The sequence below is a fragment of the Spodoptera frugiperda genome, chromosome 28, assembly GCF_023101765.2.
Source record: "Spodoptera frugiperda isolate SF20-4 chromosome 28, AGI-APGP_CSIRO_Sfru_2.0, whole genome shotgun sequence".
NCBI lineage: Eukaryota > Metazoa > Arthropoda > Insecta > Lepidoptera > Noctuidae > Spodoptera > Spodoptera frugiperda.
The window spans coordinates 5,463,335-5,491,066 of NC_064239.1; the positions used below are offsets into that span (position 1 = coordinate 5,463,335).

Consider the following 27,732-nt stretch of genomic DNA (forward strand, 5'->3'; position numbering starts at 1 on the left):
TTGTTGCTTGTAATTAATAATATTAAATTAAATAATATAGTCTATGGCAATTGCAAGTTTAACTGCAATTTAATATTTTTTAAGCGGCCTCCTGATGAATTAAGCTGTTTACTTTCATATAAATCTTGCAATAATTAGGTAGAACGAACACTAGTAAAAATATACCTTGTCCTTTGGTCTCAATTAGGTATTCGTAAGTCCCTAATGTTAGTTCTACCTATATGTTTGTAGCCGAACATTTTAATTCTACGGTAGATAGTACAGGAAGAAACATATAAATAATTATGTTTCTGTGTACCTACACAATACAATATTTCCACAGAAAAGAGAACAGTATTTCTCTTTTATGTGTAGGGCTTATTAAGTGTCTCCCCAGTTCCCCATGCCGTATATACTTACGTTCAGTAACTACCGATCAAAGCCTATTTATTTATCTTCATTTCATTCGTTTATTTTTGTTCACGAAAGTTCGCAATAAATAGAATTATAGTATGCAATCTGCAAAATTTCGGACGAAACTTCGTTTTTCGTTGAATTAGAGTAGACCCACTGATGTGATAGATCCCCAAAATACAGGAGCAACCTAGTTTGGCGACTCGGGAACGATACACCAATTGTTATTTTAAGTGAAAACAATTTGTAATTTACCTATAAGTATAATACCACTGTTTGTCAAGTTTGATAATATTATTTGGGTATTCCTATCTTCTCAAGTTTACAGGTAACAGTGACATGCACAAAACTTACTTGTCCAATCCATCTTTTAATTCAATCCGTTTTACAATACAATCTGTATTATATTCCTCTATTCTCTGTATCTCTATCTGTATTGTATGTAGTGTAAATATTTTTTTTATAAAGGGTTCCTAAATACCAAACTATGTATACTTATCTAATTCCATACCTTTTCCTCAGTTGATGCTGATCGCCTTCGCCGTGGCGCTGATGGTGAGCCCTGCAGTGGCGAAACCTCAGGTGCTGGTGGACTACAGCTACTACCCAGGCTACGCGTACAGTTCCCCAGTCGCGTACTCATACTACCCTTACGCGTACGCCTATAGCTACCCACTAGCGTACTATTAGCACCATAAAACCAATACCCCACCAATATACAATGAAAACCAAACCTTAATTCTTTATTTAAAATAAAGAATTAAGGTTCATTGTACTTAATCAGTATTTTAATGCTTAAGTAACTAAGCAACACCATTTTTTTGTTAATTTTTAAAGTGTGATATGTTTTTATGTTAATTTGAGATATTATTGTCAATAAACGTATCTATTTTAATTATTGTGGTTTTTCTTCAAGTATATCAGCATCGCATTATTACTTATTACTTTTTTATTATAGCCCGACGTGGCATTAAATAGTTATCTATAAGTTAAGGTCCACGTTGCGTCATTTGACAAATGTATGAAACCCTTTACAAGTAATTATTAACTTAATTAAGTTATTATGCGGCCTAAAAATGATAATACACGCTGTTTGAAACAATGAAAACTGTCCTCGTTATTTAAATCCACCTATCGGTTTCAACCAATGCATGTATTTATCAAATGTCACAACGTGGACAGTGCCCTTATTTGAAGTGATCCACTGTGACCAACATGAAGAATTTTGAAATAACAATAAACAAATTAAATAACTTACACTTAGTTATGTAGGCTGAGTTATGTGTAACTACTGAAATTGTAGTTAAGTACATGAACAATAACTAATAATTTATGTACCTTTACGACCAATTAGAACCACCCTACGCATTAGAAAAAACCCGTCATAATAATATCGACAAACAACCCACATGACATAATACACATTAAAACATAACAGTTAATAGGTTAGTAGTTAACTACCTATACATACATAGCTTATATATAGGTAGATACTTAATTTATTATGTACGTAGGTACTCGTGGCCGTACTTGTATGGTGATGAGTTATGGTCTCAATAATAAATATTCTAAACTATGAATGAATAAGAATATATGTATATGTTTCGCATAAGAATTAAATATAAGTATATGTAATCGTGGGACCTGTTTTATATTCCTGGGTAACTAAACTACCTACTTGTATTGAGATATGTAAGTTTGTACCTACCTTCTTAAATATATACATAATAAGTCACATTGTGAGCGTATTATTACTTTTAATATAGAAATAGAAGCTTGTTTAACACAACAGTGTGAATAAGTACTTTCTATGCCTGGTATTTTGCTATGGGGTTACATAAACTGCATCGTTTATTAAATAAATACTGAAGTTAATGTTATCATAACTATAATTATTAACTATAAGTTTGAAAACGCCAATCCGCATTGAGCAAATGTGGTTAATGCTTAAACCTACTCCGTGTTAGAAGAGGCCTTTGGTTAGCAGTGACCACTTAAAGGCTGTTTGTTTATGTGTTCTTTAATTATTAGAATATGATAATCTAAACACTGGAAAGGAGTTAATAGATAAATGATCTTACATTCATGACTGTGACTGATATTTTCTGAATTGTTTTGGATTGCCGAAAAATTGTCATCGCTTTTCATAAAGGGATTCCTGAACTTTACCACATAAAGTCCTGTAGGGTTTACTTACTTCTAATTCGTTAATAAATGATCACATTACTTCAAAGACAAAAGCAATCAATGTGGGTTTTGAACACAAAATACTTAATTGAAAATAAACATGGAAGTTTGAACTCCGAACTAATCCAGTCGATATGGGCCGAAGACCGCTCCGCTTGCCCTCTTGAATTATTAACTAACTTACTTCTAAGTTAGAAGTAAGCAGCTACTTACAGAAGAGGGTGCACATCGGTACCTACTGTTATTCTGTCACAGTTACCTATTTCTACTAGTTCTAATTCCTACGTGGAGTTTCTTTCCTGTAGTCTTCCTCCGTTGTAGCACTATATTGTAAGCTATGTTAAAGATATCAACAGATTTCTTACAGAATGGTAGAATAACATAATTAACATTGGTAAAAAGTAGAAGTCTGACATTCCATCTCGCCTAGCCCAAAGCGAGGGAAGTTATTGGATCATTATCACCCCTCATAAAAATGTACATTGGTAAAAAGTGGTACTAATTTGAAAATGTCTTTAGCTACTACTTTAGGATCCTCACGTTAAGTCAAGTCAAGACATTGAAGCAAAAACGACAGACTCTTTTTGTAAAAACAAGATCAAATCCATGACCACACATGTGCCACGCACATAATGTATTATGTATGGTATTCTAGGTATTAATCGGGATGACACAGTCCGTGACACAATGATGATGGCACTACAAGGCCACACTTACATCAGTTCTAAGTCTGATTAGTATTCAGGTGCAACACCCCCCCTCGTTTGACAGCACAATGCTAACCAATCCACCTTTGGGAACTCCAATAACATAATCTTCACCTAAAGATAATAATGTTATTGGAGGTAAGTACCGTTAGTTATCGTGTGTTATCTAATACAAATCTTGTAGTCAGTAGAATTGATTAAATATTATTAAACTGAGAAATATTGAAGAATACATAGATTAATTTAAGCAACTACTCGATTTGGTCACCCTTTTTATTTAATTCCTCAGTCTGCGTTTGACGACGTTAAACTTTTTATTATTTTTCATTGATATGTAGGTAAATGGGAATTTGTTTGTTATTCATTAATTGGTTAGGTGCTGGAAGCATATAATAAAATGATATAGTTAGCAATCTTAATTAACAACATTTGGAAAACATTAAACAATCAAATACTAATATGGGTCAGATTGTGTCAGCTGAAAAAAGAAAGAAAATGACAAAAAAAGACAAGTGCGATTAGGTATATTATGTAATTACGGATTCCATTACTTTTCATCTAGATAAACAATATATTAATTAGGTACTATTGCAGTTAACCGCAGGAGCAGTTACGAAGCAAAATGTTAACATAGACAACACATAGGTACCTATTTATTTTCTCATCAAAATAATCGTTGTAAGTATACAACAAATCTTCATATTTGAAGATGGACACCTAAAAGTCACCTAGAATATAATATAAAGCAAATCCTTGACCGGCGTTTCTCGAAATGACGGTTACATACAACGCCGGGATACGAAAATGATTCTAAATGTGCCTAGTTCACATTATTAGAATACATAAGTACGTGGGTACTAGATTTTTTTAGTTATCTATAAATAAGTGTTGAATCGATAGTGGCGACGAACTTTGTTTAACAATTATCTGCTTGTAATTCAGTTATATTTTGGACTTTATATAACGATTAGATTATCATAAGTATGGTTATGTATTTTTCTTTATGTACATTTTATTTACTGCGTTTAAGAACACTTATTTGTAAATGAATATCTTGGTATATATTCTAACAATGAAAACTAGGTGCAGGCAATCTTAATATTATACAGCTGATAATTATGGCTTATTTTATTATTTTCATTTATTAGGAGTAGGTATACACGAGGTTATATATTTAATACATTTATCTAGTTATTTCACGAATTTTTAAAAAGCGGAATATCTATCTCTGCCTTGAAGATTTCAGATATTCTAATTGGTTCCTATTATTGCCGAAATTGCCGAAGAAGTACTTACAATGGAATTATCATTAAGAACATCTACGTATATTTATATGTATTTATATGCACATTTGTCTACATTTAGTTATTAGGAGAAATGTTATTTCTAAAATAAAATAAGAGTTCCGTTGAAGAAAATATCGATAAGCGCTGTTACTATCTACACTACATACAAACATAATATATTATGCGTCTAACATTATACATTATTATTACACGATAATTTATGTACTTACTATCCTACAAGTAGGAAAGTAAGTTGAGTAAAGTATAATTCACATTAGATATCTACCAGTCAGAGTAACTAGTTTCACAACACCATAGTCCACTTTAGTCCTCGCACAATGTTTATGAGTAACGATAACACTTGAGATGGCACTTTTAAACACTTGTCTTGTGAACAGTACTTAATAGTTCATGAGTCTGTTTGATACGCCAATCCAATGATTTGGGTGATTGGAAGTTTTAGTGTTTAAGCGACTTCTAGGTCGGAGTCGCTGTCGTCGGTGTATGGGCGTGGCGTGGGAGGCGCTGGTGGCGCGTGCGCAGGCGAGTGTGCTGGCGACAGCGGTGGCCGCGCCATCAGCGGCGTCCGACCACAAGCCCGCTCCTCTTGCAGCTTACGAAGCCGTTCTTGCTCCTCACGTTTCTGCTTGCGCCATTTCGCACGGCGATTCTTGAACCAGACCTGTGGAAGACATAATACTTTAGAGATGTCATAAAAGGAAAACACTCGTGATAACCATACAAAGTTTATAAAATGTAAACTCAATTAAATCCTATCCGAAAAGCGCACGCATTGTTAGGTGAACAGTAGTGCTAACACTGTCCATTTAGAAATAATATAGGCACGAAATGTTGTTTTGTTAACGCTTACAATATAAGTAAGTATTAGAAATACACTGAAACCTATACTAAAAGTCAAAAACCATTTACGATTAGGTGATATTATTTAAATCTGTTTCTATACACATTGACATCAGCAAAGAAAACCGAACAATACATTTTTGTAAGGATCCTAAGTAACAAAGATGTAAACATACGGTGTGATATCATAACTAAAAGATTTCTTAAATATTCAATCACATACAGTACAGTAGCTAATACGGGCCGAGCGGTTGTATTGTAAGCAATCAATCAATCGTTAAACACCATGTTATCTACGGACAATTGAGACGACCCAATTCTGTAGCAAACATTGACCGAGCTACTGAACTGCATAAAAGCAAAAAAACCTCAAAGCTAGTATTGTTGTTGAGGTATCATTGATAGTTCCCGGTAGAGAGGGGCTGTGCGGCCGTGCTTCCACTCGAGTGGGCAGGCACAAGTGTGAGATGTTCTCAGACTGCGGGTGGTCGCCGCGTCTCCGCCGACACTGCGCAGTGTCCGGCCGCCGGGCCATTGTAGCACCTCGCCGTCACAACACTGCACTGCCCTTCTTTCCAACCTCATAAATGCTTTCAAATTTATTTATGCATAATCCCTCACGGTCTTCATAAATCTGACGTGCATTCATATTGCATGTGAATGTAAAATTGTAAACATATTGAAGCTTTATACGGATCAGAATAAGTAACATGTTTCTAGCTCCGTTCGACCGTAGTAAAACATTCGTCATACCCAATTCAAAGACGAATTTATTATTGATCCTAATTTTAAAGGATTTTGTAGGTACCAATAATGGATATCTGCATAGTTGCACGAATAATAAAATAGTAGTTACATTATACGATACAAAATAATCTGTCGAAAAGATCTTCCTAAGAGTAGATCAAACGAAATAAGTAATTACTTATGTGATTGAAAGAAGAAATAAATGTAAGTAAGTAAATAAAATAATCAGTTGCTACAGCGAAATGGTCCTTTAAATCGAAAAGTGACAGTTTTCTTTTCATTGATAAAAAATCTAACGATACGACAGAAAGCCAACCATTCAACATCTCAATTTCAAATTACGGCTCAGACATTATACCATACAAAATCTACATTTAAAAAGGGGCATCCCGGGCTTATTCAGTAGGAACCTTTAAAATTAATTCGTTAACGATAGCACCATTGTCGGAGTTAATTGCATTACAAGAGTCGGTCGGCGACCGACAAAGGTCCCATTAACTTTCGATGAAAGAGTGACGGGGTTTTCGCGTAGTGCGTCCGCCCGCGCCCCTCCGCTCATTGGGCGCCACTCGAGCGGCAAATATGGCCGCTGCCGCTGCCACGGCCAGACTCCGAGGCTCCGGCGACTCCTTACACCCGCTCACTGTTCGCACCCGATTCTTTTGTCATTCCTCACCCACAATAAGATTAGCCCGATGTTCTTTTGTGTACTTGATTGTGTTTGGTTTAACTCGTTTGCTGTTTTTATTGAAGCTGATGACTTCATTTCTGCAATAAAAGCACCCCTGTTTCCTGCGTATCATTATGTGTTAAGCACTTATCCGTTGCAGAGATATTAAAACAAATTGAATTGAATATTATTGGACATTTTTCATTTGGTATGGTAGTTTGGGGTTGGAAGACGACTACATAAAGCTGCCATCCATACCAAGTGGCATCTGTCAAAGTCAGAGATAAGGTAAGGGATATGATATACCTATTAGTATTGAGAAATATCATAGTATTCCATATTATTATGTACCAATTTACCTACAAAAATACCATAACATTTTTAATTTCATAGTAAGTAATGATCAATATCAAAACGAATCTAAGACTCTAACTAACTAATTCTCAAGAACTAGGTACGCAACTAACAAGCCCTGTACCTAGCCAGCCCTACCTAGATTAAAATAGATTAACTTCATTAACCGACGTGGAAACTCTGAAGCTAATAGGGGCATGGCTTACATTGGAAGTTTCATATTCCCCATTGTTTTAATTCCATTGAGAGCGTGGAGAATTCCCAAATTCTATTGTGCGGTACCGCTGCAGCGTGCTCGCATCATGCATGCATAATTTCAATGCGGTAATGTTCATTCTGCTGAAGACAAACAATGTATTGAAGAGCTAAACTACGAGGATATAACTCCTTACTCCGACCTAACAATAACTAGCTGAAGCTGTTCTATGTTTACATAGCTTCGTTTTGTGTCTTAAAATATTAGTTCTCTCTAATATTCGTTATTCAAACCTTATTTATTACCTCTAACTCCTCTAACTATCAAGTACTTGAGTAGGTAGTATGATAGATATACCTAGTTCAATTATTTTCTTTAATTTACACATTAACGTTTCAGTTTGAACACTTTACCAATCATTTTGCCAGGATACTCGTAAAAAAATCCAAAAATAAATGGTTATTTATAACGGTTATAAGTATGTAATGGTTTTTAAACAGTGTCATTTATTAATCAAATGTCAGCCGACATTAGGCTAGTTGAAACGTTTCACAGAACTAAAGAGTAAGTACATGTTATCTAATAAAAAGTATTGTAAAGAATATGAATAAAGACGTAGGTAATTTAATAGAATAAATAGCAATCTAGATCAAAAACAGAGGTTGTGTACGGATAGTTAAGTAAGTAAGCAGTAGTTGATGACGAGGGCTGTAGGATGTGTCGTGTGGGAAGACAAACAGATGAGACGGCGCGCGGGGCGGTGCGCCGGCGGCAATGTGCACCACGCCTCGACGCCTGCCCGCCCCAGACCCCAAACACTAGCTACTTAACGGGACACTAACTTAACTACACCTCATCATAACTTGATGTAATAATATATAGCTACGTAATTTTATCTTCCTTTTTAAAATACATAATTTTATGTGCATTGTATCTACACACTACACATAACCGTGCCTATATACACACAGTTCAGTTGTTTATGGATCAGACAAAGAATTGCCCAATCAAGAGAGCAGGATTGTCACTTAAAAACAGCGCAGTTAATCAATTAATCGTTTGTTCGACTTCCAGTCACACATTTAAATTATGTTATTAACTTGAGAAAGATGAAAATACACACAGCGAAAACGAGGAAAATACAGTGAACTTATTGAGAATTCATACATTTATAATAAGTTGTAGATATAATACAATGTAGCAGAGTACGACCAAAGAGTCTAATAAAAATACAGCAGTTAATTATACTTAGCCGAGCTTTAACAAATTACGTATTAAAATAACAGTTTTAGTTTTATTTTACCGAAATCTTACGTATGAAAATCGTAAAGTAGATTAACTTAATATCTAAATAAGCACCGCGAGGTGGTTACAATAAAACAAACTTTAACAAAAGATTCAATAGAAACGATTAAATCCAGGAATTAGATGTGTACTTAAATTATTATACTGAATAGGATATTTCAAAGCAATGGTTATTTCAAAAGATAGGTAATTTATTCAATATGTAAGGTTACCATTATTCGCAGTTATCTAAATGGTGAAAAATCACACGCAATGTGAAAAAGAATCAAAATAGCCCATTTTCCTATATCCTGGAACAAGCCTTATTGTAGGGGGCTTCTGAGAAAGTACGGAACAGAAAAGTCCTAAACACTTTAGTATCTATTAAGAGAGACAATAAGTAATTGTATATTTGTATCACTGCTTTATTCCCTAGTGTCCTTTACCATAATGTTCACTGCTGAACGAAGGCCTAATCCTTTAATGGGGTTTGCTCGGTGAGCTATTTAGAGTTTCTGAATTTTTCTGAAGATCGCCAATAAATCTAGTCGCAGTTTTAGCACATACCCAACCCATCGATTACCAAGTAGTAGCGTAATCTACCCAGGTTGTGGTACCTGGGTAGATTACGCTAGCTACGCTAGTTACCAGGTAGGGCACATTCTGGACATTTTCTGTAAATGATAGTATTACTGAAGGTCTTTCGATTCCTTTCCTCTACTAAATACGATAATGGAATTTACTTGATATCCATCATGAACACGACATTTCTTTCGATTCTCCCTTCTATACTACTTAATGTAATGATTTGTATAGCAAAGCTCATCTCACTATCTGTTACAAGTCTTCCTTTCACGACGAACACTTTACCGACTTCACTCAATAGAAACATTTAATCGGAATCAGTTGGGGGACAGACAGACAGAGTGATTGAATGCACGAATTTACGAATATTTCGTTTGTGTTTCATTTGTATTTAATATCATTGGTCTTGCGAATTGACTGATTAGTTCGACTGTAATGTTAGCTATCTGTAACTGTTACTATATGTATAATTCATATGTTGTTCAGAACTATAGGAACTCACTGTTTTACCAGATAACGTTTAAAAGTTTAACCAAACATCAAAACAAATTTTATTTTAAAACCCTATAAGTAACTGATGTTTAATTTTAAAAATACATATTATGTTCACATCACATATATGTTAAATGTTTGCGACGGCAAACCGCGGAAGCTCGGCACTCGTGTGAACCGCACGGATGGGCTCGTAGCCGAAGCCGCGTAGCAGGCGAGCAGCCGCTGCGGACGCGGCGCGAGGCGGGAGCGGGGCGAGCGCGGCGCGGCGGCGGCGCGGCGGCGGCGAACCGAACCCAAACTTATTGTAATAATGTTGTTAGAACAAACACCGCGCTCCCTCCGCCTTGTTTGAGATTACAATTACGGTTTTAGCGAACTGATTTATTAATGGACCGCCTGATCCGCCCTTGATACTTTAATGTCGATTTAATTTGCATATCTAGGTAAGTAGACGCTTGTGTTTAAGATCTAGGAAATTTCGAAAACTTCGCTTTATAAGTAAGTAGGTACTTCTAACAGAAAATCCGCGTAAAAGGTACATTACGAGGGTTTGTTTATATTATTATCACTTTAAGATTTCTGTCTATAGAATTTCTTGTGTGTAACAGACAACGTTCGAACATTCGATTTAATTACCTTTATTATACGAAATAAGCCGCAAGACCGTAACTTTACTTTTAATGAAGAACATTGAAGATAAATACATTTTGTGACAATATTTAAAATATTATAAACACACCCTGTGCAACCCGGCCCAGTCAAATTAATTAAAACGTACAGTTAAGCTATCACTATACAGTATACCTACGCACAAAACGAAACACATCAAACAGCTAATGAAAGTCGTTGTTTTTTTAATCCCAAGCATCGTTAAAACCCTCGCACCTGTCGTATTCCATTTCCCCATTAGCAACGAAATGCATTAGTCAATATTAAAGACGCCATCCGCGACTATAATTCCACAAAGGGCACTTCAAATCACACCCATCTCTTTTCGGTTGATGTCAAAACATTACTCCTCTCTACGGCCGGAGGCTGAAAAAGTATCCCCTTGTGTCTGTCACTTCGTATCAATTACCGCACGCAAACACCCATGCCATCGCCCAGCGACGGAAAGTCGTATCTGCGCACTGCGACTCACTCGAACCGAAATTCAATTGTCAAAAGATTGCTTTAATAGTAGCACAATACCTTCGTAAAGCGAAAAAGTATTTCATTCCGGCGATAGCTTTACAAAATAACACTTAAAGCTACATAAGTAAATGTCAAATTCGTTGAGCCGCACTAGCCCGTAGGGAGTCCCAGAGGGTCGTTCTGCAAACAACGCTCCCCTAAACGTTATACTTTGAAAACAATAATTTGTATTGCGTATCGAACGCGTCCATAAATAATAGAGTGATACTTCACTCGCTGATGTGACCGCGCTCGTTATATTCCACGACCGCACAATTACAAATTAAATTGATAATGCTTTTAGGGGTTAAATTGTTTACTTTAATTGAGTAATTTATAGTATTATCATGTTTACTATGTGTATTTTTGGATGCTCATTCACCATTATGTGAAAATATGCACTATTTGTGGAATTATAGTTGAATTTGAGTTTAAAGTTTTATTAACTTAATCAAATACCCTCTATTTTGAATGTCGTTCCTAGAAACTATTTTATTTCATTTGGGAGGTATAGCTTAGATTGACCTATAACAAAGGATTATAGAAATTTCAACGTAAAGAAGGAGTACTTTTATCCCAAAGAATGATGATTTTACTACTGGACCTAAATCCAATTAGTGAAAATAAAGAAAGCTTTTATATTATATTCCTTCCTTCATTTTAGAATTCATATATTCCTAAAGCATAACATCATGTGCACTCTCCTAAATTACATACTAATCTGTCTCCGATCTATAAAACATATATTATTAGACGAACATACAATAGCCTGTTAAAACATGACTGCAACGTTTTGTAGAACGTCGATTTGTAGCGGTTTATCAATCAGGCTTCTGTTTGATACCGTTACCGTCGCTACTAGTTGCCTATGAGATTATTATTTTAGGCAGACGATCTACGGGTCTCAGTACTAGACAGTCTGTCTGTGTAATATTAAAGTAAATGTACCAGGACAGCTATATCCTGTTTTAGGAGAATTCTGTCAATGGAAAATGTAGTCATTTTCCAGAAGGTTAGGTAAGGTATGTTTGCACCTTGGTACTTAAATATAGGTATTTAATTTGAAATTAAAGAGGACCTGATTCAATAATTTATCACGTTCAATGACTTTTAGGACATCTCTAAACGTTCATTGACCTAACTGCAATCCTCTTACAAAGGAGATCTTTTTTTGGTAGTGAACGTATTACGGCTTGTGATGATGTTCGGATAGACATCACTGAGCATGTTCTTACATAAAACATGAATAACTACATACAATTTGATAAACATACAAGTAATTGGAAAGTTAGAAGCACCTCCTCTACATACACATTTTACAAAAATAACTACCAAGAAACACCTACACAAGTCATTATTTTAACATGACATCTACAAAAAGAATTGAAAGATTGCGTTATCACCGTTTCGTTTCACAATGAAAGACGAGCAACAAGCGTAAAATGAAACAGGACGAGCTCTTTGATCACTCGATGCCGGATCGCTGCTCAGCTCATAAAAGCGTTATTGCTTTCAGGCGACACGGAAGCACAGGACAAAATGGCGCCGCTTTATTACTTAGTAACACATTGCTAGCGTATCTGTTTTATTGTAGCTACCTATTAGGAGATAAGTCCTGTCGGGGGGAGGCTGCAGATCACAAGAAACCGTGGCCGGGCCCGCCGGGGGCTGGGCGGAGCGTCACGCCCACTTTTTCTTGTTCATCGCTGTGTGTAGGGATGTTCTTCCATTTGTCATCTGTTCGCACACGAGCAGCACTACATCTACATCTATATAATTACTAATGCTGTCTCAACTTCAAAACAAATTGTGACTTCTAAAATTGTTTGAATGAACTGTCGAGAATACTCATACAATACTATAGCATACTTGTCTTTATTGTTTTTTTCTAGTTGCAATAGTTTGACAAATATGGATGGCATTCAAATAGAGATAACTCATTTTGCAATTCAACTATTGCTAGCTACCGAAAATTGCGACGTAATTAAACGGCAGAGAAATTACTCAACGTTGAAGATGAAACTAGGTCTGTCTCGGATACCTTTCTATTGGTCATCGTCATACAAATTAAGATTTCAAATTAAAATGAAATAAATTTAAAATGAATTAGGGGTCCTAAGACAAAGTTCATAAAATATTCTCAGTAAAATAAACTGATCACTACTTTATTCTGAAATAATCCAAAATCGAATTAATTAATACATAAGGTCTACTAAAATCTGCTTATCCGTTTGTTTGTCAGCAATTATAAATTCATTCCAAAGATTTCGTATTACTCAAAATCCGAAACTACGCATCTACGTGAACATTTACACGATACTGAGATAATATGTAATCGAAACAGCAAACGGGTGTAGGCCACTTTATTATGGTTTAATTATGAATATGATTAGAAAACATGAATGGCGGAGTTATAAGTGAATATAAGCTATTCGTTAATCAGGCAGTGGTGGCGTAAGATCAACAGTGTGGGCGCCATGCGGAGCCCGCGGCCCGCGGCCCGCGGCGCTCGGAGCACTCCTCGGAGACAACTAGATTACACCTCAATTAATAATTAATTTGTGTAAAGAGTTGAACGTCTATCGTACAATGGAAGATTGCTAACCACCCTTCGTTGTCTTTTCGTTTACACAGCCGCCGTTCTTCGTATAATATTGACACAAGGAGTTTTTATTTAACAAACCTTCCGGAAAGATGTCTCAATTTTAACCGAGATTGCATACAAATATATTTCTACCTACTGTTTCATTAATTTATTGTAAACTTAGATACATACATTTTATTGTAAGTATCTTCTTACACTGGAATGGATACTTTGCATTTCTTAATTTAACTCTGTTGTTAGCTTAGTGAGGCAGGCAATATTTTTGACCCACTTTAACGCATGGTTAATATCAAATTAACCATGCGTTAAAGTGGGTCAACTAGTTTTTTTTTATTGTAAACTGTTACTATTTAACAGTTTTTTTTTAAACAATTATTTTTTATTGTAAACGAATTACAATAAATTAATTAAATCGTTAAAAAAGTTATGAGTTTAAAAACTACACAGTTTTTAAACTCGTTCATTAACTACATAATATTACACGAATTTGAAAAAAAAATTCGTAGCCGCCGCGTAGCGCTGCGTAGGCGTTGTAGCCAATTAGTTTTAAAAACAAATACATCAATGTAACTTGTATGTTCTCATTCATCAGTGCTTTTAATATAGAACTATATTAAAACACGTTCACAAGAAATTAAGTATTAATTTTCAATCCAAAAATAAATTTTCCAGGAATCTTAAATCCAATATCGGGGCTTTCTGCTTTACTTAATTACTCATATGTCATATAGTAGGTTGCTTATGTTATAATCAAATCTCAAAATTAAAAAATAAAACGATTGCAATTTACCCCACTGGGTCTAAATGCAAAAAGATCTTAAAATAAAACATTAATTTCGAAAAGAATAAAAATTACAAATGTTTACTCACAAAACTCATTTCGTATTTCATAAAGTCCGAATGAAATAAAAACTATGTAACAAACTACACCCACATTGCTGCAGAGCGTTCCAATCCTCTATTTCGTTTGAAATATTGATTTATTTTCGTAACTTTACCCGACTGACTGGCTTCACTGCATCAGTTAATGCTACAAACAAAAAAGTTGAATCGAATTCTGAAACAAAGCAATACAGCGGGCGCACGATTTTGAGCAAGTGTTGTGATGCCTAAACAAAAGCGTTTTAATAATGCAATTTCCAATTGCCGCTGAACAAATAACAGGGGCAACAACGAAACCGAGTGTATTGCCTTAACAACTCACACTTTTGTTGTGACTACAGTCATGTACAGTGAACGAGTGCCTCCACACAACACTACCACTGCCAAATTACACATGGTTATTTTAAAGAAATTACGTAACCTAGTAGTTTTTAAAGGAACCTAGTAGTTGAAGCTAGGTTAAAGTTGAAATACATTTTCGTATACATATTGTATTTATATATCTATGCATCTATGCATTTGTGCATTTGTGCATTTGTGCATTTGTGCATTTGTGCATTTGTGCATTTGTGCATTTGTGCTTTCTAAACTAAAGAAGCAAGTGTTATCGTTCTGACCACTATTTTGCAGTAAACTGCACCAGATGCTTCATATTTCGAACAATCATGAGTCGCATTATCATTATCTTTTACTAAAGTTTCTACTTCTCACAACAAAAGCAGATGAAAAGGCAAAGACGTGCTTAGTTTCAAATTTAACTCTCTGACGATGACTTAATTATTAGTGTTATTAATTTAAGTTAATTGGAGTACCCGTCGAGTCTAAGGTTTATTAATTTTCTTATAGTCATTTCTTCCGCTCAAATCCATTCTACTTGCAACTGCCAAAGTATAGACCACATTTACCGGTTAGTTTACGTACATGTAATTTTCCAACACTTTTTCCATCACTGAGTGTCTGATAGTCCTAACTTCGTGCAAGTTTCGGATTTGCGTTTACAGACAAGAGACATTTGTCGACTGAGCAAAAAAATAATTCAGGTTTGTGAAAAAAATTTGACCGTATCAAACGGTATTTGTCGTCAAGATAATTAATTAGTTAGACCTCATTTAAAAATAACTGATAACTCATGAAGAGTAATGCAGTATTGTGCATAATGCAGTTGACTTGATACGAATGATTGATAAAAAAACAAGATTGTAAAAAAATTACCGCAACCAACGGCATTTGTCATCAATACAAGTATTTAGGTCACATTTAAAAATAACTGATAGCTCATGAAGAGTCATGTAGTATTGTGCAGTTGACTTGAGACAAATGAGTTAAGTCCGTCGGACAAAAATACTTAGTCTCTGCAAGTAAGTCTGTAGAGAAGAATTCTCCGAGATCTCTAGAGTATTACACCAAATCTGAATATCTAATAGGAGCCAGAATATTCAATACCTCATATGTTGCCAGAATTAAAGAAGAAATGCAAAGTCCCATACTTTTCTATCATTGGGTAACCAAAAACTTCACGTTTAAATAAATGAAGTAAGACAAACAACTGCAGAAGTATGTGCCAAAGAATCTATTAAATATAAAAAAATCTTTCGTAAAATACTTGATGCTTAAGAACCTGCATATATGATTATGCAATTTGTTAAAATTATGTATTCTTGGACACCCCGGAATACTTGCATCATATAGAACGTCTCCTCTGCAGTCAGAAATGGTAACTTAAGTATGTTTCTTTGTTCCAGTAAAACTGTAAACATTGTTCAATAAAAACAATTGCTACGTCTGCATTTCTAAAGCCTTGTCGAAAAAGTTTGTATTCAAAAACAATTTACCCTTCACCAAATTAAACCTGGCAGATGATTAATGAAAACAACAGCTTCGCATAAAAATAACTTTGGTTGATTACTCAAGTTGTAAGTTACGCAAATCGGAAAAACTCTGTTATCCGGGAAAAAGCCGTAGAAGTGACCCTCATTAGTCGTATTGTTGTGCTTTTATCGTTCCCTCCGCTCCGGCCGGGGCAGCATAAATAAATCAAATTTAATTAACTCAGATTAATTTTCGCGGCGCCCGTCTCACCCGCGTCGGGCGTCCCTTTTTATTTGCCCTGAAGCAAAATTCTACTCGGTTGAAAACTCTACCCGCCTGCGGTGATTTACTATGGATTCCTTAATAAAAAGTTTACACTAAAGCATATTTCACATGTAGACCGTCGCTCTCAGCCAGACAAGCCATAAAAGTCATTCAAATTACTTATTTATATTACGTACTGATCTTTTAACTTGTTTACATTTTGGGTTTCATTCTACCAATTAAGGGAAAAATTAAGGACCTTCGGCAATTCGTTATGTTGTACATTACTGAAACTCTAAAACTGCAAATTGATATCGGCTATGAACTTATAACTCACGTATTTTACAACATTTCTTCAATGACTACGTTAATAACGTTGAATTGCTAGTTATTAATCAACAGGCGTTCAGGTCTATGACCCAAGACCTAATACTAAAAAATGTGTAGATAAGTATACTAAGTACTTACTGTATAATGTTTACTAAAAACCCAAAGTCAGCCACTTTACAAGTAAAGGTAAACTACTCAGAGTTCAGCAAAAAAAATCTTAAGTTTAGATTAATTTTAATATTACAACGTATTGTAAGAATAAGTATGAGAAGCTTGTAAGCCAGTATCAAGTTGTCGATATAGGTAATATAAAAAAACACTAATTTCGAATTTCGGCCTTCTCTGTGGAATATGGAATCTTGGAAATGGTCCGCTATAATTAACTAGGTATGTAATAAAAAATCAACTAGAAAACTTTATTAATATTTTCTCAAACATCACCGTAAATGTACACAATAAGGTACCCAAAGTATTATTACAAGCAACTGAAGCAAAAAAACTGTTGATTGTGTGTTTTCCAGTAAAAGAACTTGTAAGTAAATGCGTTATATTATCCGTGTCACACATACGAGCATAATGTCGATGGTGAATGCTAACACTTGATGATGAATTTCATTAGACCTTCGAAAGTTAAGAAGTACAGAATGTCATTTGGATTTGCGCAGCCGTGGCCGGATAAGATGAGTGGTTACTTGTGTAAACAGTGCCGTCCGGCTGGGTGGCACGCTGTCAAGTGGTCGGCACACAATGCTGCAACACCGGTAGCCGGTGGCCGGCAGCCCACAAACATATCCCGACTTACTTTCAACACCACAAATTCTATCGAGAGCACTCTGTCTTCTAGTATCTATACAGAGGCTCGGGCTAATCTTGTGGCGTAACGGAAGGAATGCACTAGAAAGAATGTTAGGAATAGCAACAGCAGGCTCTTTTTTACTAATCACTCCTAAACTGTCACTTAACTAAGAGTTACTTAGCGCGAGGAAGCAGCTAAACTAATCCTTTACTTGTGCTGTTAAGTATCACTTATAGCTTGGTCCAAACAGAAATCACGTTAAATGTCATGTATTTCAGCTTAAAGGTGCCTTTAAATTTAGGAGAGATTGGCAAAACGGACGTTGGATGATTGGGAATTGTTAATTCTTGACACTCGAACCACATTAGCCGTACCACGAACCATTTTTCAAATATTCATTTTATTTAATTAGTTTTTGAAATAATTACATGTTTGTTTCCACACACGAAAATCTTTTTTCGTTATATAAAAGACTAGCACTAAATAAAAGATGAAGAGAAAGGTATAGTTTAAATAAGAAACTAATTCTGAAAAGAAAACAATTAAACAGTCCAGAGAGAGTCATACATAGTCAAAACTCTAGAGAAACCATCATCAGTTCTTGACAAGTTTCATAACTGGCGATGGCGACCACCCACATAGGTGGTGTCGTAGAATATGTCGCGTCACCATTGTTTACTCGTTGGCCCTTCGCTACTACTAAACGTTACGCCCCGTTAATCTTATCACTCCTCACATACCAGGCCCATGGGCCACGGGCGCCGAACACAAGTTTTTTGGCTCAAGAAAAGGATTAGAGTCAATTTATGTTGTGACTTGATGACGACACGTTTTGGTTAAGTAATATTACGTAAAGCAAATACTTTATATCGATTCTACGGAATATCTTTATTGTATTTAGACGAAAAATAATGCGGTTATGAAAAAGTATGAATTACCTAAAAAGCCGTGGGAAGTGGAAATGATTCCTATTTGTTCTACTGTAATAATATCTTGTGATTTATTTCGTTACGGGATTGATACAGTTATATTTAGACACAGTTATTTTATCCGTATAATATAACTTATTATAAATCCTTACGACAACATGGTACAACTTGAACCTATTAGCGTCCACAACAAAGTAAAATAAATCCCACTAAAGGTATAGCATCGATAAAAACCGTTTAAAAATGTGTTTATCCTTCATAAAAAAGGGGCAGACACGTTGTGAATGTTCCCTTCGCGTAGGGTCGCTTTGAAAATGTTTTATACAGACCAATCATTCCTTATTTACCAAGTTTAACTTAATAGTTTTTAATAATGTTCTCTATGTGAATTATAATGTCTAATTCGGTACCCGATTTGAGAACCTAAGAGTTTGCAATTACAGAAGACACTGTATACCACGCTGTAGGTATATGTTATACTTATTCCTTGTAGTAGTAAATCATTTCGTATCTTTAGTGGGTTTAGGATAAAAGAATTTACTTAGACTTATTCCAAAGATTGTTTCAATTCCTTTCTTCAAAATACAAAAGTTGTTAAGTAGGTAAATGACGGATTAATTTTTCAGAAAAAATCAAAAGGAAAAAACTACGTATATTAAACGAAACATTTTTTGTACCGGTAGGTTTTTTCCTAGCGGTACAAATGTTTCTCTTTATTACTTAACATTTTAACGTGAAGCCTTACATAACAAAGGAACTAAAGAGAGAAAATACGGTTTTCTGTTGGTATTATGAACTAAGTAGATTTCCTATTTAACTTTGTTTTGATGTGTTGTGTGTAAATAGTGAAACAATACAAAAATATTATATCCGACGGGGTTATATTTTGAGTCATTATTTGTGCATATATTTTGAAGGTTTGAGCTTAAAAGTAAAACATACCTCGACCCTTTCTTCTTTCAAGTCGACCCGCAATGCGAGCTGTTCTCTAAGGACAACGTCGGGGTAGTGTGTCTTGTCGAAGGTGCTCTCTAGCTGTTCCAGCTGCTCCTCCGTGAAGATAGTGCGGTGTCGGCGCTTGCGCTTAGGAGGCGGCCCCGCAAGGCCTGCCAGGGCGGCAGCCGCATACCCTCCGTAAAGGCCTGCGTAACCACCAGCGCTTGACACTGCACTTCCAACGCCGCTGACACCTGCATCAAAATTATAGTTTTTCTTACAGCTGAATAGATAATTGTGTGTGCCTTTCCTGAATAGGTTATTAAGTATAGGTAAGTGTCATTGCTCTGAGTTTTACATCAGTGAACATGAAGATACACAAGACAATAAATCACCGTCGTGATACCATCCAATCCAACTAAAATACATTTTAAAATTTAAATACTACAAAAAATGTGAATTTACAAATAGAAAGCGTCACCACGAATCAATGTTAATACGTGTTCGAGTAGGCGGTGCGTGAAGATCTGAGCTTAGTGCCCCATGAGCTCCCTCGGGCCGCACTCTATGAGCGTTCCGTTCAAAATATTAGCGCCACGAATAAAAATTGAATATTTTTCCAGAGCGCCGGAAACGCGAGAGGCATTACACTGTATTATTTCTTAAAGGAATATAAAAGCTTTTAAGGCCGGCGGCGGCACGTTGCTAAGGCGCTATCGGCAGTATCCCACACGCGCCACCGCAGCACCTCCCAGCTCCGAACCTCCGAAGGCCCGCCTAAGCCCTATCGATTTTAAATACAATAAAATCCTCTGCACAACGAGAACATCGGACGCATTTATACAAAATTTATAACAACGCGTGCGAAATGCTTACTGTTCAACATGTAATTGAAAAGTATTTATTTCTATCTCTCATTGTTTTTCTATACGTAGATTACTAACTACCTATGTATCCTAGTAATTTTAAAAGCGTATCAAACATTACTTATCTTCAAAGTACTTCTTTCATATACCTGGTACACATTGACAAGTTTATTTGATGATCACCGAATAATTTGAACTGACATGATTTGAGCAATTAATGTTTTGACCCCTAATTGTAAATTAATTTGAGGAGCACCCTCTTTGAGGGTCCATGGAGGGAGCAATTCAAATTAACACTAGTGTCAGAGTACCATACTTAATAGTATTATCAAACAGAAGTTTTGGGTTAAACAGAGCGCACGCGAGCTCTCGTTGCCAAGGTTTCCATTACATTTAATGAAATATGTATATAAAAACATATTATTTATCCAAAAAAGGTTTTGTAAAAATATTATGACAGATTTTTGCTTTTATATAATCTATTTTTGTCTAATAACGCGTCTAACTCATACAAAAAAAAAACATATTCAAAAGATATTATAATAAACTCGTATACGAGTATATTCTGTTAATACTTTCACCACAATCCATCTTGAGCTATTTGAATAGATATTTAGTGTAAACAAAATTACTTTTGAACTCAATAAAAGAAAATAAAAGTTTGTTTTTGTTGTAGCAACGATTCACCGAACCCTGGGGATGTTTTCAAATTTTTAAAATGTTCGCTTGGATAAGAGGAAAAAAGATTTTAATTGAGATAAGCCGTCTTCACCCTCGATGCGGTTTGGCGTGTAGTGTAGGTATACGAGGGACCGCCCGAGGCTCGCCTCTAAGTCTTGCACTTAACCGCTAAAGTACGTAGACGGTAAGATTTCATGAAGTTTATGACTAATACAAGTAAAAAACAAATAATGATTAACCATCTCGATATGTCAAACTTCTATCTGCGATAGTAAAAGTATTTTTAGTATAAGTTAATAATTAATGTCTATTATTCTTTAAACATGTGGGGTATTGATCATGATTAATAGCAATTACAGACGTCAATTTTTAAGTCTTTGAATGTCAAAACTGTTGAAGGCAAATCCTCCGCTTACATCGGTCACCGGTATCCAAAACAGCGTTCAATGTGTTAAAAAACTTAATGAGTTTGTCTTCTCTTACTTCTTCCTACCACGGTACCTATTCTACTTCAGGATAAATTTCATAGTTTTTATTTATAAAATCTCGGTACATATTGATAGAATACATTTTGAAAGGATATTGTCTTAATAAGAGCTTGCTTATACATTAGCTTCAAAAGCTACATTTTGTGTTTTTAATGGTTTATAATACTAGTATTTATCGTAGTTTCACAGATTTCAATCTTTACCAATGAAACACAGTATTTTATTTTCAAGTGTTTTCTTTTGCTTTCTGTAAGACTCAAAGTAAAAGAAAGTTTGAGTCTACAAATTATCTACAAAAGAAACAACCATAATCTCTGCCCTATTACTACTTCTATCCCCTGTCTATTGCTTTATTGAGAAAATGTTTAATACCTACTTCACAATAGTAGCACTGTAATTAGAATCCATCCGATAAGACAAAAGAACAATTAGTTAGCATTATATTCCATTGATACTAATAAAAATATTAATGAAGAACGAGCTTAGTAGTAGCTTGTAGAATTTTGAATTTAGAAACTTTCACAAATATAACTAATATAAATAATGTTTGGTAAACCCGCTGCTGACATACAAACAGGGGATGTCGATAAAAATATGAAAGAGTCTACTGTGACATGAGCCTCCTAAACACAAGAGGAATTTCCTATATACTCAACGATTTACAAGTGGGTTAAATCACAGTTCTGGATAAAGTTTATTAAAGAACATTGCTGCCCGATCCCTGTTTAATATGTAGTAACTACCTTAGTCAAATCTGACGGCAACCGCGGAAGATCACCACACGTTTAAAAATCGATTCCGCAGAAATATTGATAATCTGGTCTAAACTAATAAATAAAATTGGAGTGTCTGTTTGTAATATTAAAATATATTAACAACATACACCAAAATAATATTTTTTACAATTTATGGTTGTCTGTTTGTTCAGACTAATCTCTGCAATTTCAGACGTTGTCAGGTAGCTGATGTAATAAGGAGTAACCTATGCTACTTATATTAAAAACAAAGTCCGTAATCTACGTGAGTGAAACCGCGGACATCAGTTAGTATTATAATAGAAGTTATCCGACCTGTTCGACCAGTATTTAAGTCTATTTATTGCCAATAAATAAAATAGTTAATATTGCAGAGTTTATTTAATGGAGATTCAATATGATTGGTAAAATCATATCACTTGTACACCTGACACAACATGTTGAGTTCCATAAATTCTGCATTGATAACAAACAAGGGGTGAATGAGATGCGTCGGGAGATGAGGGATGCAACTCGCTCGATGAAGTGGTTAGGACACATTGTTCGGATTTATTTTATAATATGATAGTGTATCAATTAACGAATGACATTGTACTACATAATAAATATAACATCTATAAAGACTGGGTTTCGTATTCTGATTATTATATTATTAGTGATTCGATACCAGCACCACCACGTGATAACAGAAAAGAGTAGCTTGCAATGCAATGTAGGATCGCTTATTTTATTTATTATTAGCTGTTGCCCGCGACTTCGTCCGCATAGTATAATAACTTCAGAAAGAATGTGGGACATTTTTTTTCTAAAATATATTATTTTTTCTTAGATAAATCTAAAATAATTTGCTCCTCAGTACATCATCTACCTGCTAATAAAATTCCAGTCAAAATCGGTCCAGGCATTACAGAGATTAGCCAGAACAAACAGACAGAAAGACAGCTGGGCAGACCGACAGACAGACAAAAGTAATATACATATATATATATAACTAGCTTCTGCCGGCGACTTCGTCCGCGGAAAATTTCTTGTTTTACCATAAGATTACACTCGGTGCTCTTGTAGCTTCCTAGTAAAACAATTTTTGGAATCGGATCAGTAATTTCAAGATTACCGAAATTCTCTTATCTGCTCAAGGCTAGTCCCTTAGTCGCCTTTTACGGCACCTTCAGGTTGAAATGGTATGATGATGTAATTAAATAATTTATGTCACATATCAATCAATTACAATATTTACCGATTACTCATAGATCTAAACACTCTATCCCGCGCGCGCACCCCTGGCTTTGGTGACGCCTACTTCGCAACGGGCCGTGCAGCTCGTAATATTTTAATTTCACCACAACTTCAAAACCAAACGTCCAATTTTAATCATTCAAAGACCAAATATAATTTATTTTGATAAGGATTAATAGCATGAGTAAAAAAAAACCGTTTAAATGTAGTTAAAAAAAAAATCAAGATTTTTAAATAAAAATGTGGTTGTTGTGCCTCACTCGACATAGATAGGTATAGTGTGCCGCGGACTTTTTTGTAGATATTTATAAGATCTACAATTAATTATAACATTTTATGGTTCTATCTTTTGTAGTTTAGGCAGCGTACGCAAAATAAGTAACTTCTTTGGTTGATTTTTTTCAGTTTGTGTCCGAAAAATTCAAATATCTTACGGAACCCTATTTTTTCCAAAATGGAATATAGCCTATGTTAATCGTGGATAATGTAGCTTTCGAATGGTGAAAGAATTTTTAAAATCGGTCCAGTAGTTTTTGAGCCTATTCATTACAACCAAATTACAACCAAACAAACAAAGTTTTCCTCTTTATAATATTAGTGTAGATATAATCATAATATACATAGATGTAGTAAAAAGGAGTTACTTCAGAATTACAAACAGACACTCTAATTTTATTTATAAGTCTATATTACAGTCACATTTTAATAGAACTTGTCGTGTCAACTTCTGTTTTAATCAGGGATATTTCAATTCCCTAAAATATACATTTTGGAATTGATTAACCCATAATACTTTCATTACTAAATTCAACAGTAACTTTTGAAGACAATCAACGAAGCTTAGAGCTTGGAACCCATATTTAACACTTTAATGATTAAGTAGGTACGAGGTAGGTTCCTACCTGTAAGTAAGCCGTATAGTGACGTCATTAACAGTAACAGCAACAAGATTCTTCCCGTGGGTGTCATCAACAGTCTGTGACAGCGGCATGTTATATACCGTGGATAACATGATAAGAATTACTCTAATCATCTATATGTCCGTCATAGTAAAATCAAGTCACCTACATTGTGAAGCTATCTCAACAATCCAAGTATTTAAAAATATTGTCCTTGCCCTTTTTTGAAATTAATCGAATTTGTAGGGAACAATGTTTAAAAAGAAAAAAGTTTATAACATATCTGTAGTTTCGTATTAGGAATATGAAAATTTTAATTACTTAGGACTTTTTTATTACGCTTTCAGGCTGTCTATTATATTCGAACCGATGGGCTTGCATGCATCCCAAACCACAAAGTCTTGAGATGAAATGCATGTGTGTACGGTTAAATGGTCACATATCAGAATATAGAAAGTGTAAACGTTGTTTCCCGTTAGGCTATTTTATTATTGCAATAATATATTTTCATTGTGCCACAATAAATGTGTCAATTGTTAATAAGGGTAATATGAGCATATTCCTGTTTACGCCTTAAAGAAACACAAATCAGTATATTATAATTATTTTACATTATTATTTAAATCATAGCGTAGACTTTAAGTTCTTGTGCAAATTGATTTCCATATTTGTGTTATAGTTACTAACAATAAATACGAGTCACGAAATAATTACAATCCAATTTCAACCATATATTAACCACAAGTAACTAATTAATAAAAAAAAAAACGAAATAAATAAATCTCCGAACAAAAGACTCATTGTAGCAAGTGCTACGGCTACGGCTACACCGTAGAAGTTTCGTAGCAAACATTACATGTAGCGTGTAGCACACATATTTTGATTATTTTTTATTATGTTCGATTCTGAAACCCTGTATAAGTTTCAATTAGTGTACTGATATTTCTTACTTGTCTAATGTGTTGGTTAAGCTAACTGAGACTTAACCAGAGGGGATGAAATAGACCCCAAGTACAGTTTGCATTTCGGTTTGTTACATGATTATTTAGGTAAATTTAATTATTAAGCATACATATCACTTTTAATATATTGTATAGTGTGTATTAATGTATTATATTCACTAAAGGAATTGTGTGGTTAATATAAGTTACTTGTAAATAATGGTGAAAATCAAAACTCGATGAAATGATTTGTTTTATTGAACAAAGTATTTTTTTGGGTTGAAAGTAATATTTATATGATTTCCCGGTTGAAAAAATCCTTTACGAAATTGGCTAAAATTGTTAATACTTAAATTAACAGGGAATTGTTTCTTTTGATACGGTATGGACTGTGTATTAGAGTATATTCAAGGAAATACCTAAATAATGTGAATACAGTAGAGCCTCGATAATCCGAACTACCAAAAAATTACCCCTGTTCGGACTCACGGAGCGTTCGGATTATAATATGTACTATAGAAATAAATAATACAGTATAGAAAAAAAATAGTTATATTTTGATATAAATATATTTATTGAGGTTTAGTAAAATACACATTTAAACCACATTTTACACAAGTTACTTATTAATAAGTGAAAAGTGCTTCTTCGAGAACGGGATTTTCTGGCAATTTAAGCGTTTTTCTCAAACCTGGGCCTTTCTCGGTTTGAGCTACAAACGACCGTATCTTCTGTTCTTTTTTCTTTAAATCAGTAATTGTCGATTTTCCAACACCATACTTAAGGGAAAGAGAAGTTCCAGACACTCCATCTTTCAAACTATCCAGTATGGCACACTTTTCAGTTATAGTTAAAGAAAGCGGCAGTTCGGATTACAGCGGCGTTCGGATTAGCTTGAGTACGGATTATCGAGGCTCTACTGTATATGTATATTGTGTTTACAAAGCAATAAATACCTAGTGTGTGTCCTTAAATATTAGGGGTAACACAAAATTATTTGGAATATAAATAAGTTTATTTGGTTTTTGATAGAATATAATCCTCTTTAGAGTAGGACCTACCTAGTCCTACCTAACAAAGTTAATTATCTCAAAACTTCGAATTTCTTTCAGTTTCTTTTTGTTTGTTTCATAAGATCTTTAATATCAAATAGGAGCGACTAATGTATTCTGTATTTTTGTTAAATTGTAGTAAATAATTTATTAGCAAATGGTTTACCTAAACTGTTGGCAAACGTACCAAAGAGATCATGTGCTCTATGGAACGGCGAGTGCGCCAAGTGCTGCAGCTGCAGCGGCGGCAGCGGCGGGTGCGGGCGCGGCGCCAGGATGCTGTCGATGGTGAAGAGCGGCGCGGGGGGGCGCTCGGGCAGCGCGCCACCCAGCAGCAGCGCCGTGCTCAGCAGCGCCGGCGCCTCGCGCGACCAGCCGCTGCCCGCGCCGCCCATGCCGCCGTCGCCGCCGCACGCGCCCTGCGTCGCCACGTCGCTGACCACCGCCACCCTCACCGAGCCCAGCACAACACTCGCGACGAGACACCAGCCCGCACTCGGCACCACATTATACTATACTCGATATTGTTATTGCCGACATATCGGATGCTCAAATTTTCTATTTTATCACTAAGTACAACTAAAATATGCAAATTATTCGTAATCTGCGATCGAATTAACTACAAGGATCGAAACGAGAAGGCGTCGATTTTTAGTGTGATGAAGGGATAATACGCAGGTGATGCGATTGCGAGCAAATCGTTTTAGTAAGTAGAACGGTCGCGGCGCGAGTGTCGGGCGCGGCGTGTGTGGGGTGAGCAGGGCGTGCGGCGGGGCGTGGCGTGCCTGGCTCCGCCCCAAGCACAGCTTAATGGATGTGACAATACGACGGTGTAAATTAATTTGAGGAGCACCCTCTTTGAGGGTCCATGGAGGGAGCAATTCAAATTAACACTAGTGTCAGAGTACCATACTTAATAGCATTATCAAACAGAAGTTTTGGGTTAAACAGAGCGCACGCGAGCTCCCGTTGCCACGGTTTCCAATCATTTAATGAAATATGTATATAAAAACATATTATTTATCCAAAAAAGATTCTGTAAAAATATTATGACAGATTTTTGCTTTTATATAATCTAATTTTGTCTAATAACGCGTCTAACTCATACAAAAAAAAACATATTCAAAAGATATTATAATAAACTCGTATACGAGTATATTCTGTTAATACTTTCACCACAATCCATCTTGAGCTATTTGAATAGATATTTAGTGTAAACAAAATTACTTTTGAACTCAATAAAAGAAAATAAAAGTTTGTTTTTGTTGTAGCAACGATTCACCGAACCCTGGGGATGTTTTCAAATTTTTAAAATGTTCGCTTGG

The 27,732-nt window shown here is 35.2% G+C and overlaps 1 protein-coding gene across 2 annotated transcripts; it reads right to left on the reverse strand.

The window, feature by feature from the left end:
* Positions 1-3,794: 3,794 nt before the first annotated feature.
* On the reverse strand, positions 3,795-27,210 carry LOC118281601 (retina and anterior neural fold homeobox protein 2). 2 transcript variants are annotated; one of them, XM_050706058.1, is made up of 3 exons: positions 26,595-27,210; positions 19,496-19,743; positions 3,795-5,255 (listed from the first exon to the last, which is right to left on the reverse strand). In XM_050706058.1, exons 1-3 carry the CDS (start codon positions 26,800-26,802, stop codon positions 5,040-5,042), a joined length of 672 nt encoding a protein of 223 aa, XP_050562015.1. In that variant the 5' UTR covers positions 26,803-27,210; the 3' UTR covers positions 3,795-5,039. The 2 variants fall into 2 exon arrangements, with proteins under 2 accessions (XP_050562015.1, XP_050562014.1); XM_050706057.1 differs by having other exon boundaries at positions 26,574-27,210.
* Positions 27,211-27,732: the final 522 nt, after the last annotated feature.